This window comes from Physcomitrium patens, chromosome 22, assembly GCF_059467195.1.
Source record: "Physcomitrium patens ecotype Gransden chromosome 22, ASM5946719v1, whole genome shotgun sequence".
Classification (NCBI taxonomy): domain Eukaryota; kingdom Viridiplantae; phylum Streptophyta; class Bryopsida; order Funariales; family Funariaceae; genus Physcomitrium; species Physcomitrium patens.
Genome location: NC_143431.1, coordinates 1,600,921 through 1,615,140, shown reverse-complemented (window position 1 = coordinate 1,615,140; position 14,220 = coordinate 1,600,921). Strand labels below are relative to the sequence as shown.

At 43.3% G+C, this 14,220-nt stretch overlaps 2 protein-coding genes and 1 long non-coding RNA gene across 3 annotated transcripts; 2 read left to right on the top strand and 1 right to left on the bottom strand.

Annotated features, from left to right (window-relative positions):
- The first annotated feature begins 284 nt into the window (after positions 1-284).
- LOC112275016 (protein phosphatase 2C 70) lies at positions 285-6,035 on the top strand. Its single transcript, XM_024504934.3, has 12 exons — positions 285-794; positions 1,602-1,842; positions 2,064-2,236; positions 2,497-2,664; positions 2,882-3,031; positions 3,358-3,425; positions 3,603-3,738; positions 3,909-4,003; positions 4,371-4,486; positions 4,734-4,863; positions 5,193-5,247; positions 5,358-6,035. Exons 1-12 carry the CDS (start codon positions 588-590, stop codon positions 5,523-5,525), a joined length of 1,707 nt encoding a protein of 568 aa, XP_024360702.1. The 5' UTR covers positions 285-587; the 3' UTR covers positions 5,526-6,035.
- A 2,275-nt stretch (positions 6,036-8,310) lies between these two features.
- Positions 8,311-11,441, top strand: LOC112275017 (glucan endo-1,3-beta-glucosidase 5). Its single transcript, XM_024504935.2, has 4 exons — positions 8,311-8,608; positions 8,788-9,229; positions 9,690-10,387; positions 10,610-11,441. Exons 2-4 carry the CDS (start codon positions 8,886-8,888, stop codon positions 11,053-11,055), a joined length of 1,488 nt encoding a protein of 495 aa, XP_024360703.1. The 5' UTR covers positions 8,311-8,608; positions 8,788-8,885; the 3' UTR covers positions 11,056-11,441.
- A 268-nt stretch (positions 11,442-11,709) lies between these two features.
- LOC149986596 (uncharacterized) lies at positions 11,710-12,785 on the bottom strand. The gene is made up of 2 exons (XR_016500166.1): positions 12,259-12,785; positions 11,710-11,971 (listed from the first exon to the last, which is right to left on the bottom strand). It is a non-coding gene; the product is annotated as an uncharacterized LOC149986596 (long non-coding RNA).
- Between the last annotated feature and the right edge of the window lie 1,435 nt (positions 12,786-14,220).

Genomic DNA, 14,220 nt, shown 5'->3' with positions numbered 1-14,220 from the left:
TATTTACATTAATAAATATTAGAAAATGATAAAGCGACCAATTTTTTTTCTAAATCAGCCCACATGTTTAAACAGCCCATCATTGTACTCTTTCAACCCCGCGTAAAGAGTTTTCACGACTCTGCCCGACTGGGCAGGGTCCACATCCCGGGTACATCGGGGGAACGGGCCGGGCCGGGTGGGCGGGAGCGGAGGAGGGCGGGGCGAGGAGGAGGATGATGAGGGCCCTCCTCGAGAAGGAATGGGAGGTGAGGCCCGTTGTTGCTCCTCTGTCCTGTTCCTGCGCACGGATCCCGTCACAAATCCACGCCGACGGCTTCGCGGCGTCCAGGTCCCTCCGCACGCGTCTTCCACACCCAACAACGGCACCATATGATGCACAGACGACCGAGAACGCCGGGTAATGTTGCAATAGCAGAATAGCAGCAGCAAGAGAGAGAGACAGAGTTGATGTTGCGCCTTGCCTGGCCTGGCGAGGAGGAGCTTGCCCAAGACGACGACATTTACGTCAATAGAGGAGGGGGAGGGGGAGGAGGAGGCTGGGATGCCCAATTGCGACGGTGGGGGTGGAGGATGGCAGAAGAAGAATGTGGGGCCTTGGGGTGAGGACGACCAGAAGGGCGGGGGTGGATGTAGGCGGGGACGGCAAAATGGAGGTGACCAAGGTGCTCTTCTGCGGCGGATTAGCGGTGGTGGTCGCGTACGGGATTTACTCTTGCACCTGCAGGTTGCGGCATCGACAGCTCCGCAGCTACCACGAGCCCGCGTGTGACAACCACTCCCCCACTGTGCAGGTGCGCGCCCGTTTCGTTGTTGTACCCTGACCCCTTGTTCTATGTAGTTACGTTCATGTCAATTGACCATCGAATGTTGGCACAAGCACGATGATGGGTTTTTCAGGGGCAGACCTAACCCGGGTCATGAGGTGGAGGGTGCGCTTGGATGGCGCCTCTGTAAAGGGTCGCAATGCACGCGGGGTTGTGTTGTCAATTTGTTGAGAGCTCCATGCTTGTGATTCATGTTCGGGGTTGTTTGCCTCGAATGCGTTTGATAGCTGCCAGGGTCGTGGATGCGGTGCGTTTCAGTCTAGTGCTAAGTATAGGTTGGCTTTTCGGAACATTGCGTTCGCATTGCCGATGTATTGTATTCGGAGATTCTCTGTTTGTTCAGTAAGATGGATGTTTCGTACGATCAGCAATGGATATGTATGGTCATTGGATCGCATGGCGCCCCTGTCAATTTTTCGCACCCGATTATGACAAGAATCAGGTGGAGTCGTGGGGCGTAGATATTTCGGAATGTGTAGGTCTGCAAACTGGGCCAGTCGGTTAGATTACTAATTTAGGTTACCATTTTGTGAAGTGGCGATTCCTCTGTGTTTGTGAGATCAATTTCATAATCGGAAGCTTCAGAGTTTCTGCGGAATTCATTTACAGACTTCGGTCTGGCACTGTGGAAATTGTACACAGTGGCTTAGAAGAGTGAGTATGCGCGTGGGTTTGATAAGTGCATGTTGTACATGCTATGCACTCTCGTTGCTGCTGTGTGTCGGATGAGGAATGGAGGTTCCTGATATTGTGGGGTTTGGGGATTGGTTGCAGAGACCCAAGGATTTGCTGCAGCCTCTTTTAGAAGGTAGCGACGCTGCTGTGGGTCTGGGGCACACTTGGAGAGGTTCTAGAGGATCGAATCCAGTCCCTGATTTAGAGAGAGGCTTAGAGACTGCTGTGACTGTCGAGAGTGATTATTTGAATGATCCAGAACGTAGTGTTCGGAAGGAGGTGCCAACTGCAGGCGAGGTTCCTAAAGCTCGAGCTGCTTCTTCAAATTTAGGTCTCCCATGTGAGTTTCTAGTTACCAAATGTTACCTTTTATCATACTTCACAAGCTATGAAGCTGATGGTTTATTTGAAATAATCTTATTCTTCAAGATACAGGTCTCTTTTTGGTGTTGCTTCCGATTCTGGATGTAATATATCTTTGGTTGAACTTGGGAGCCTCCTGAATCCTTGTCTATAATCCTCAATTGACGAGTTTTGTACATTGTTTGCGAGATTCTGCAGATTATAAAATTCAGTTGGAGGTTGTAGCTGGACCTGTAGCTGGCCTTCGTGCAGAGAAACAGGTTGTCGGTTCAAACGCTGTGTTGACTATTGGTCGCATGCCACAGAATGACTTGGTGCTCAACGATCCCGAGGTTTCTGGGAAGCATATCGTCATTAGCTGGAATGCAAAGGTGAGATATGATAGCCGATGCATTATTTCCTTGTCCTTACTCGATCTGCACACTTAGTTGCGGCTACTCGGCCTCATCAGTCATTGTTGTTCTTGGAAAACGCACTCAAATTGGATAACTTTATCTTGCTATCAATAAGATAGGAAGAGATCTTAAGCCATGGTTTAGACGTGTTCTGCTTGATATTAGCCATACTTTCTGCCAGTTAGATTCAGTACTACATGTGGATGTTCAATTGGCGATGTATATGTGGATGGCAGTTGTCGAAATGGGAGCTAGTAGACATGGGCAGTTTGAATGGGACCCTTGTCAACAGCAGGCCAGCAAGTGTTTCTCATAAAGCCAACTCAATTGTACGGCAACGTGGGCGTCCAACACCCCTTTCTAACGGGGATACCATTACTCTTGGTTCATCATCAAATGTACTTGTAAGTATACTTGAAAAGTTTGGTTGGGAGACGATCTTATCAATATTTTGCCTATTCTCTATTAAGAATAAGTTAGCTTGACCCTTTAGGAAGGGTTTGATCATATGTAGAGGACTTACATTGGAGCAGGAGAACCATCATTGCATTGGTAAATGATAGTCTTCCTCTTACTTGAGCTGAGTGATTGCTAATTTGTGGCTGCGGGAGGGGATTATAGGTGCGAATTTCGGCATCTCACCTGTCCATAGCCTCGGCACCCTTTGAGGTTGGAGTGGCGTCAGATCCCATGTCTCATCGCCGTGGTGGGAGGCCATTGCCTATGGAAGATGTGTGCCTTTGTGAATGGCCCTTGAGAGATACACACGAGGTTTTGTTCTTCTTCTGCTTTCTGGTTCTTTTTAAGTAGCCCTTTGCAAAGAGGAAGAGCTGTTATTTCTGCATTCTTTTTCGAGCTACATTTTGCTGCTTTCCTTGCTATGTAAGTGTTTCTTAGTTGCCACTTGTTCACCGATCTTGTGTCATAGTTCGTGTTACCTCAGCTAAGTTGCAGTTTTAGATTTTAAAATAATCATTATAACGTCAAGGGTGCAGAGTGTTCCTGTTTGGCTTAAAATATAAGTACGTCTGATTTCTGTTTCAAGTCTTTTGGGGTTTATTTTCCTAGGTATACTTTTTTTAATTTTATGGTTCCAGATTCCTTTTGGGATTTTCTGCGTGTTTGATGGACATGGTGGGTCTGCTGCTGCTGAAACTGCGAGCAGGTACAAATGTGATATCATCTCTCTGCGAATGCGAATCTAGCAAGATGTCTAGGCGTGCGTGGTTGTCTGCAGGAAGAGCTATATTCATATTACTTCACTGGCTTTCGCATCTACGCATTCATTTTTGGGAAAAAAGAATGGATGATCACCTTTCTGTTCGTGGTGGGTCTTTTTCAGATTAATGCCACAAAAGATGGCCGAACTTCTTGCAGTAGAGGAAACCCGAAAGGGAGTGCTCACTAACAATGAAGCCTCGAGTGTGCTTCGAACTGCCTTTCGGAATGTTGAAGAAGCACTGGATTTTCCTTATGAGGTAGTTTGTTTTCTTTTTGACGATCTCGGAGATCAACTTATTTTGTTTGCTAGTTTTAAACTTTTAAGTGACCTGCTTGACCTTGATGTCAATCTTGGTGTTTATCTATTCTGTGTCAAATTTTATTTAGAAGACTAAGATCTTGATAAAGACTGTTGTCTAATGTGTAGGGCTGTACGGCAACGGTACTCCTCATGTGGCCAGATGCCACCTCTGGGTTTGTAGCTCAGTGCGCCAATGTTGGTGACTCTCATTGCATTGTTAGGTGAGAAATATTGGTCACTGAATTACTGTAGTGGTCCTTGATATGCCCCACACATCTCTTTTGCTCTGTCCAGTGCACAACATAGCCGTACAGAAACTCTGATTGTACTAGATTACAAGTCGCTGTCGATTTTCTGACTTTGAAGTTTTTTATTTTCCACATTTATCGTCACTTGGGAGTTGCGAGGAGCATGTACTTTAGTTTTTGCTCTTCAAAATGGAAAACGAAGACTCCAAATAGAAAATTTAGGCCAGGTTTTGTGTTACATGTAAGCTTGTTGATTTTCACGCGTATGCTGTTTTTCATGAAATATCGAAAGTAGTTAATGGATTTCTTATCAACGCGAGATTTACTTGGTGTATTGCAGCAATGGTGATCAGCAGCTTCTTATGACAGAAGACCATAGGGTGACTTGTAAAGAAGAAAGGTTACGATTATTAGAGAGTGGCAAGCAGTTGAAAGAAGGCGAGAATCGTCTGGCTGGTGAGTCTAATTTTACCATGACAAATGCTAGTCTTTGGTAAAAGAGCATCTATGGGTGTCGGTCATTCATGTCTTTCTCCTATAGAATTTAGAATGCGCTGTATAGCAGGGTGGAGGTTGTCCATTCCGATCTGCATGCTTGCAACTGATTCTGTGTTGTTTGGGATCAAAAATATTGGTTAGTAATGTGGTTTTTGCATGAAAGCAAATAATTTCCTTCTTAAGACTCGAATTAATCGCAATGCAGGGATGAATATTGCCCGTGCACTTGGAGATAAGTTTTTAAAAGAAGAAGAAAGTGCTTTCTCTGCAGAGCCTTTCATCAGTAATGTTTTCAGGCTTAGTGGAGATGGCTTGGGTCTGGTAGTGATGGCGAGGTATGTCCATACTTTCTTCATCTTGTGCTCTGGCCAACTGAATGTCGCATCGGTGTTCGTTGACTATTCTCACTGCTCTTCTGTACGGCACTAATCACACAAGTTACCGTGAATCACAACCAAATCGAGATCCGCGAATTCGTAATCGTTGTAGTAACTTCTATGCACAGCCACCTAACAATTTCACAGCTGCAATTGATTCCTTTTTTTAAAATTTGTTCTTTTTTCTCAGTAAGTATATTCAAGAATTTGTCAATAATACTACTAAATGTAGTACTGTCTATGTTCCACTATTCATTTTGTACCAATTTGTACGTTGTTGGTCGCAGTGATGGACTGTGGGACGTTTTGAGTCCGCGGCGAGCCCTGCAATTGGCTGCTGAGGTGAAGTTGCTCACATTGATTTGTTATTATTCCTCTTGCTGGATTCTCGTGTTGATCTAGTGCTTTCTCCTGTAGATTAAGTGCTTAAGGTCCTGGTTTGTACTTCTCAGACTCGTGATCGAATTGCCGAGGGTGGTGTTAAGAGTTCTCACTCTAGTGCACAAGGAATTGCAAAGTTGCTTGTGGACCAAGCTCGGGAGAAGCGAACAAAGGACAACACCAGTGTCATCATACTTGACTTTGCCTCCAAGAGCAAATCCTCCTTTCATACCCTTTGATACGTGGATGCACAGAATAAGTACTTGTGTTGGAGGTGTTCACATTCAACGTAGGGGAGTTCCTAAGGACATCATTGGAAATAGAAACTTGATGACGCCTGGAACTCCCTACACCTTGTTCGCGGGTTATTTTGAATAGAATCGCTGGAAATCTGGTCAATCACCTGAGTGAAAGTTCCGGAGTCAGCAGTTCGTGTTATCACCCTCTTGTGTCGTACCCACTAGACAAAAATGGATGTGGCTCCACTCCACCTCGGGTCTGATAAGGATCTCTGTAGGTGCAGCAGAATTAGCCACCCCAGACAGCTTCGTTTAGGTTGTAGAATTTACCAGTACAGTGTACGATAGAGTTGAACAGTGCGTTGTTTTTGTGGATTGCTCCCTGGATAACATAAGCAGGGGAGTAGAATGTGGAGGACCTTTGTGGTGGTGTTTCTTTGTCAAAAATGGCATGGATGGGTCTCTCTTTCAAATTTATTTATGAGTTCAGGTTCCGCTCGGTTTCATTTACATTTTTCATTTACATATTGGTAACAATGGCTACATTCTGGTCTTTTCTGGTCGTTCCATGTATATGTCGACATATACATATACACAGAACGACCAGATGTAGACGTCATGGGTTGTGAAAGATCAAACATCAACAATGCCTAATGTTTATTGATTGCGCTTATGGTCTTTGTATTTTGCAAATTATTACTGTTTTTTTTGTTTTTACTTATTAGCCGAAGTTGTTAGATGAATATTTACTTTTTCTTGACATGTTGATGATCTCATGCATTGTTAAAGTGAAATGTTGGAATAGAGTAGTGTTTCTTTCCAAAACACTCACAAGAATTACTCCTCCAAAATCATTGCCCATATTACATGTTGAAGTTTTGATTTCCGAAACCATACGGACATGGATTTTTTGGGCATGTTGTTCTATATGGTGATATCTAGTTGTAATTTTTTTTTCCCTTAATAGTTCTCTCAAAGTTTTGAATCCGTATGTTATTATTTTTAAAATATCACTTTTATATTATAATTTACGACCTTTTTAATTTAATTAATTTCATTGCATGTAGATATTATACAAAAGATTCAGTATTTTTAATAAATTGATTGATTGTCTTATATCAATAATTTGCCAAACTGTAGAGAATTAAAAGTTGCTAACATCAATAAGAATTATTAAATTACTGACTTTTTTTTAATAAAAGAAAAACATTCTTTGTTCTGTATTACACAATGTTCCAATTTTTAGTATCAACTTAATTTGACAGTAGCCTTTTCAAATATTTAGCTACTAGAATCAGCAAGAAATATTTGAACGTAAATAAAGTTCACATTAAAGTTATTGCCTGGTGCATCACTTGTCCAATTTTGTAATTTTTCAATACAAAATTCATCATAGTACATCTGATTTAACAATGATAACTTTAAAATTGATGGGAATTTACATAAACAAAATTGAATACAACCAATAACAGTAATAAATATATAACAAAATTTATAAAACAAATTTGCTAACTGTTATTGTTTTTGCTTAATAAATATTGATATTGTGCAACAAAGAATCTTTGAACAAGTATTACAAATGACAATGTTTATTTTTGTCATTGACATGTATATCAAATAATAATAATAATAATAATAATAACTTACTAAATAGTTATAAAAATTCATCAATATCTCAAGCTATAACTTAAAGAAGTCTAATACTTTATTTGCAATTAGCATTGTCAACAACTGTGCTTTCAACAATCTCAATAGTATTGTACTATTGTAAATAAATAAAGTAAAATAAATCATTTCTAAAAAAAAAGGAAAATACTTCTGCATCAAATAGAACTTAATAAAGCACATAGAATAATTCTAACACATTGTAATACCATATATAATAACATATGTATATTGTACATGTAAGTTATATATATATATATATATATATATATAGTTAGTTAGTTAGTGCTACATCTCCAATTAATACTTCTACAATCTATGTAATCCCTACACCACTTAAATTGACTTAAAAGCACACTTCTACACTTAGAGCCCAATATTTAACCCCAATATTGACCCATAATAGAACAAATTAAAAAAAAAAAAACAAAAAAAGAAGAAGAGGTTTATTTTTGTTTTTTTCAGCCAATTAAACATAGTTTTGAATTAAACTATCTTTGAAAAAAATAGCAAGCAACCTATCTTCATGAACTATTCATTGTCTCGCTCTCTCAACCACCACTCTTTTCAAAGCAAAAATAGAATAAAATGCATGAAAGAAAGAGGCATATTATGAACTAATTGTCTACAAGAATAGCATGTGGAGTGTAGCTATATCAATTGGAGATGTAACATTAACAATTGTGTATATATGTATATGTGTATATGTAAAAATATAAATATAAAGAGAATATTAATATTCACACATTCATACATACATACATACATAAAATCGTTGGTCCAATAATTGCCAAGTAGGACAAAACCCAACACGACCCAGCCTCGGCCACGTGGAGGAATGCCACCTCAGGAATCACCAACCGTCTACCCGAAAGGCCCAGGCCACACGACAATCAAGACGAACGAACGCACAAACAAGTGGATGAATAATGGAAACAACAGATATACAGAACAGTGGCCGAGAAAAGGTGGCCAGGATGCGAAGAGAGGGTCGCCGTGGAGTGGGGTCGAGTCGAGAGAGCGAGAGAGATCGATAGAGTGCCGAGGATTGCGATGATCGAGTGTCCCCCGTTGGACAATCCAGCTTGGAATCCACTCACCCTTCAACGGCGCATTGCCATTTCCAGTTGCTACCCGCGTTCTCGCCCTTTACTTTCAAAATCCTCATGTTGTCCGCTTCTCCCCCCCCTCTTCTGGATTTCGTCTCTTTCCTCTCATTTCCCGACCCGCCCTGCATCGACCCAATTCCACGGCACTCCTTGTGATATACATTGCGGCGTCACTTTTGTACCCGCCTTGGCCCCCTGCCTCCTCCCGCCGGCTTACTTGTGATCGAGCTCGGCCATCCACTTTGGAATCTGTGCCTGTGCTGTCGCTACCGCAGCTTGGGTACATCAGCCGTTGCGAGAATTCATGAGGTTTGCGCTATCTGAAGTGAGAGTGTGCTGTTTGGTCAATGTTGGGTAGGGCGAGCTTGCATCTGGGTGCTTTTCTCCACTGAGAATTGCAGCTGGCACTAGGATTCTTGACCCGGACCTTGGATTGATTTGGGTTTCTCTGACTGTGCGCGGATTGTTGTGAGGGTGTTTGAGAGCAGCAGAGGAGATTCGTTGAAGAGCTTCGTGGCGATTGTGAGGCATGAATGCTGTGATTGTTTGCGGATAGGGTGTCTGGAATAAAATTTGCTTCAGCGATATGGCTAGGGAACCGGGTGTATGGCGTGTGGTTGTGGTTACGCTACTTTTCTTGGTCGTTTCTCAAACTGTGAACGGCCTGGGTGTGAACTGGGGGACTATTTCTGTAAATCCACTGCCTCCTGGGTATGTAGTGAAGATGCTGCAAGCGAATGGCATCAAGAAGGTGAAGCTCTTTGATGCCGCCTACGACGTCATAAGAGCATTGGCGGGCACTGACATTGAAGTCATGGTGGCCGCCCCGAATAACTTGCTTGCCACGCTTGCGGGTGACCCAAAAGCAGCAGAGGATTGGGTGAAGGCGAACGTGACCTCCTACAATTTCAAGGGAGGTGCCAATATTAGGTACGACCCGTCACGGCACTTTGAGCCCCTGCTCTGAATCTCTGTGTCGTTCCCAATTCATTCACCGTTGTGTGGATCATATGTGATGATGATATTAGGACTTTCTGCAATGTTGAATGTCAGCCGTTGACATTGATTATTTGACGTCCGGTCACAGTCTGGGAGTGATACAGCTATACAGTTGGGATTTGTAGTTGTTCAGCCGGGTATACTTTTATTTCTGCTAGAGTGTAAGAGGATGTTATAGTAGAAATGCCAGATCTGAATCTTTGAAGCTTGTGAGCAGGTTGAAACCCTCGATATGTGGTGGTTTTATCATTCGTTGGTTGTCATCGTCGTCTATTCATTGATGTGATAGCTGTTTGAAGTCGGTCCTCGCTTGAACCGTCGCTGATTAGAGTGTGAGGAAGTGAGCTTTCTGGCTGGATCTTCTTTTGACTTTCATGTTGTCCTTGTGCAGATGGGTTGCTGTGGGCAATGAGCCGTTCCTTACTGCCTATGAAGGAATGTATCTTAACACAACCTTGCCAGCTCTCAGAAACATTGTTAACGCACTTGCGAAAGCAGGTCAAGCGAATACGGTGAGGACCATTATTCCGTTTAACTTCGATATCCTCAATGGTGCTGTGAAGCCCTCAGAAACACGGTTCAAGGTCGAATACCTCGACCAAATTCGACCCATGCTGCAGATATTTAACAGTACTGGTGCCCCGTTCAGTGTCAATTTGTACCCATTTATCAGCAAGTATCAATCCCCCGACTTCCCTCTTGATTACGCATTTTTTGAGGGATCTACGTCCGCCGTGACCGACGGGACATTTATCTATAAGAATGCCCTCGATGCGAGCCTTGATGCCCTTATCTCAGCTCTGACAGCCGAGGGATACCCTGCGATGGAAATCTTGCTCGGTGAAATAGGGTGGCCTACAGATGGAAATGAGTTTGCTAACCCAACACTGGCAGGGAAATATAATCAGCAGTTGATTAACCACCTGCAGAGCAAAGTTGGAACTCCCCTGCGACCGAACACCTTCACTGAATTTTACATGTTCGGCCTTCTGGATGAGAATATTAAGAGCATTCTTCCTGGTCCATTTGAGCGGCATTGGGGCATGTTCTATTACGACGGGGTTGCCAAATACCCACTCGACCTCGCAGGTATGTTTCTGTGCCTACCCTTTTGCCGAGGGTCTACATATTTCATGTCCGGTAGTAGTGAGAACACGCCCCCCCGAATTTCTGATCGGTTTGGTCAAATAATTGTTTAATTGTCCACTGTGCATTGGATTTGTCCCATCCAATACTATCATGCATGGTTGTAAGACAGGGCACATCACAGTTGGCGGGATTTAAAGCTAATTCTTTTTTCGAATTTTGCAGCTGGCACTGGCGCTCCCCCACAGACGATTAAAAATGCGGAGTTCCCCCCCTACATGAGTGCCCAGTATTGTGTACTGAACGAGAACGCTGATAGGACAAATCTCAGTCAGAACGTAGCTTTTGCCTGTTCCCGAACAGACTGTACACCACTATATCCTGGGTCGTCGTGTGGTGGCTTGTCTGCGGTCCAGAATGCCTCGTATTCTTTCAACTCATACTTCCAGTTCCAAAACCAAGACCCGAACGCATGTAACTTTCAAGGCCTGGGTAGGATCACAACCGAGAACCCATCTGTAGGTAACTGTCGTTTTATCATTGGGCTAACGAAATACACGCCGCAAACCAGACCAACTAGTGGTACCGCTGCTCAGAGTGGAATCTTAGTTTTGACCATCTTTTCACTCTTGGTTAGTTCTTTTAGGTTTTGGTTAGACTCTGCACTTTAGTAGCGTTAATGTAATATTCTAGACGTAGAACACGACTTAGCCCAGATATCTACCTCTTCGTGGAGGGTAGAGTGTGTTCCTATGGTGTAACGTGGGAAGTGGTGAAGCTGAAGATGCTCATTTGCCTTCGCAGCCGTTGCCAAGTCTTTATAGACGCAGCTGCAGTTGGCACCCAGCTTAGGTGCGAGGTGTCATGTTGACACTTCCAAGCCTGGACACACGCAGGAGGCTATCTCTCGAAGAAGGTACATGCCTTGATGAGATTTGTGTGGTGTTGGGACCACTGACTTGTCATCTTCAACAAACAGGAGATGATTTGTTGGAACTCGTTGTACAAGAACGGAAAGTTATGAGAAAATGAGATAATTTTTGTGCTATCGTCCTAATGTTGTGTAGAAATTGTCATTTGCATCATATTCCATCTCTGATCCCATATGGAGGCATTAGGGGCAATGAACACTTGTTGAGATCTCCTTACGAACGCCCCTTTCTGTTTCCTCACTGCTATTCTGTGTTCCAAACTTAAACACATGATACGTTCATTCACCCGATGAATTATGAATTCAACTGTGCACTAACCTCGTACCACAGTGTAGACTACCGCACGGTTGTCGGCAGATAGAAATTGGGTTCATCGTCTGGTTCATTGACCACTTCTGTGAAAGGTTTCCCTCTGGAATATATTGTAAAATGTAAACAATAAGGATAATCAGAGTATAGTCATTGTAACCACTGCGATCACGAGTACAAAATGGATGGAAGATGATTGTCATAGCACCTTCATTATCAACCATTTTCACTCCCGACGTGGACTATCGAAGAACAAGTCGACGTACATCATCAACCTCCCATTCATTACTTCCTCCGCTGTCAAGCCTCTCCCCTGCTTCACAACTTTCTGAATACTGTTGTCGAGCTGTCTCACCTCACAAGAGTGTGTATTAGATAAAGTATTCTCGCATTCGGAATTCATTACATATTCTAGTTGGTTGCTGAAAACTCGCACCAAGATTTCTATATGTTACGCATAAATTTGATAGCCCACATTTTAAGTACGTTGAAGAGAAGTACACGCATCGCAGCATTCACCTAGGAAATATGTAGATTCTTTCAACTATGACGCACCGGGTATACTATCAAGTTGAACGCATAAATTGAATGGAGCAGAGGATAGAGCATGGCGTGAGCAAGGTCCGCCATTACCTCATCTGGAGGCACATGAGCAGTTGTGGGATGAAGTGGCTTGGACAACCCTGGCGACATATTCACTGCCGATGGTAGATCCTGATGCACACAAGTCTGAGGCGTTCAAGCTACAGAATCGTCCTCACGGCATTGTTGACATAACTCGGGAATCCATCACACCGAATGGATACAAGTATTGCAGAAGAGTGATGAGCTAGCAATGCTTTTGTCGTGAAAAAATTCCTATCCTTGGATGCAAAGCTTTCATGTCGACACGCTTGTGTATCCTGATCTAGCAATTGAGAGGAGCTTTCATGGCCTATCTCGACAACGCAGCAAATATATATTAAGGGCCTGGGCTGCACTCTGGATAGTCGTGGACGGGGATGAAACAATCTCTTTACTGAATTGGGCAGCTTGCAACGACTTAGTTATCACGTAGTCAACTTCCACTCAAAAACTGTTTTTAACAACAAAGTTTTGAACGGAATGACGATAGGCACCTGGTGGGATTTTGGTTCAGCGAATGCTTCCAAGCATCTGAGGCACAATCAGCTGTGGACGAAAATGAGAAAAACGAAACTTCAACAGGCAAAACGCATGTGTGCTTTACGTGGTCAACTTGGAGACGTGCTGCAGAAACTCAGGTGGCAGCTTTCTTTGCAGTGCCAAGGACACTTTTTCTAGTTTCAAAACTGTTAAATAATTACAACTTGATGGTTTGTTCTCATTGGGACCTGCAAACTGAGTTTGTGGTCTTTCTTCTTCGAACAATAGTTTTCTGTGATTACGGTTACTGTAGCCAGTCTTGTGCCGAATCTCATCATAGCTTGTTCATCGAAATGAACTCGCACATTTCTTTCATGTTTCCGCTATTTAAAAATAAATAAATCAAATTTTCTTCCGCTCTTTACAACGAAGCGATATGGGAGAGATGGGGGTATGTACTTTTTCTTCTTTTCTTTTCCATCTTCTGAATGAAAGCAAAAGCGCAGAAATCCGATAGTGAACGAGGCGCCACTCGCCTATTGAACCTAGAGGAGGAATCTTCGAACTTGAATTTCTTGAAATCCAATCTCACATGTTGGAATCGAATTGGTAGATTTCCCACTCTACACATGAAATATCCTGCAGCCGCACACACTCACATTCAATTGATTGGGGTTCTCATCACCGGCACTTAACACATGAACAAGCTTGCTACGAAAAAGTGTGAAACTTTTGCTCTTCTCAACCTCGAAGTGAAGAGCTGTAGATTTACGGATCAATTCTTCGGTGGAACGAAGGGAGATTGCAAGCCAATCGCACCGACTTCACAAGAAGCACGCCGCAAAAGCATTCTAATATGTGTCGAGAATCCACGAGAATTTTCAAGACGAGCATGGGGAGGTGTGGCAAGGCTGCAGGGCGAAGACGTGGGCCTTCACAACGAAGCCATCCGTAGCAGGCTTTCACTTTCCATCACCGCTGATAGTCATCAGCGCCACCCTTTTGAAGCGTGCCCCTAAAAATTCTCACATTCCCTCAGCCGCTGTCGAAACTGCCACCAATTTTAGCACGCGCATCAATTTTCACAGAAAGGAAATTGATATTTTATGTGTGTGTGATACGACCTGGGATCCCTTTCCCAGACCCACCTGATCTGTGGCCAACTTCCACTGAGGGCAGATTCTGTCCCCGAAGCAAACCCTACCAAGTCAAATGATCCCGTTGCTTGTCTTGCCACTTTTACTGCCCCATCGATCCTGAGGACCAGGGCTTGGTGGCTAAACCAAGCACGAAACAACTGTATGGTTTGAGGCAGTCGTCCGAAACTAGGTGTCAGGTCAACCGCGTATTGACGTAGGCGACTCCCATTCGCTGCGCTTCTGGCTTCAGTTGATCGTAGAAACTGCCACATCTAGCAACGGAGCTATCTTTAGCTTGTTTCCTATTTTTAGCAAAGTCAGGTTCACTGTCTGCAGGTGGGGTATTGGTATT

What these genes read in the sequence shown, in the direction of transcription:
- LOC112275016 (XM_024504934.3), top strand. Translation starts at nt 588, where the DNA reads ATGTGGGGCCTTGGGGTGAGGACGACCAGAAGGGCGGGGGTGGATGTA. An exon ending in GGTCTGGTAGTGATGGCGAG is followed by an intron (nt 4,864 to 5,192) that starts GTATGTCCATAC and finishes TGTTGGTCGCAG; the next exon opens with TGATGGACTGTGGGACGTTT. An exon ending in CCCTGCAATTGGCTGCTGAG is followed by an intron (nt 5,248 to 5,357) that starts GTGAAGTTGCTC and finishes TGTACTTCTCAG; the next exon opens with ACTCGTGATCGAATTGCCGA.
- LOC112275017 (XM_024504935.2), top strand. Translation starts at nt 8,886, where the DNA reads ATGGCTAGGGAACCGGGTGTATGGCGTGTGGTTGTGGTTACGCTACTT. An exon ending in AAGGGAGGTGCCAATATTAG is followed by an intron (nt 9,230 to 9,689) that starts GTACGACCCGTC and finishes GTCCTTGTGCAG; the next exon opens with ATGGGTTGCTGTGGGCAATG. An exon ending in ATACCCACTCGACCTCGCAG is followed by an intron (nt 10,388 to 10,609) that starts GTATGTTTCTGT and finishes CGAATTTTGCAG; the next exon opens with CTGGCACTGGCGCTCCCCCA.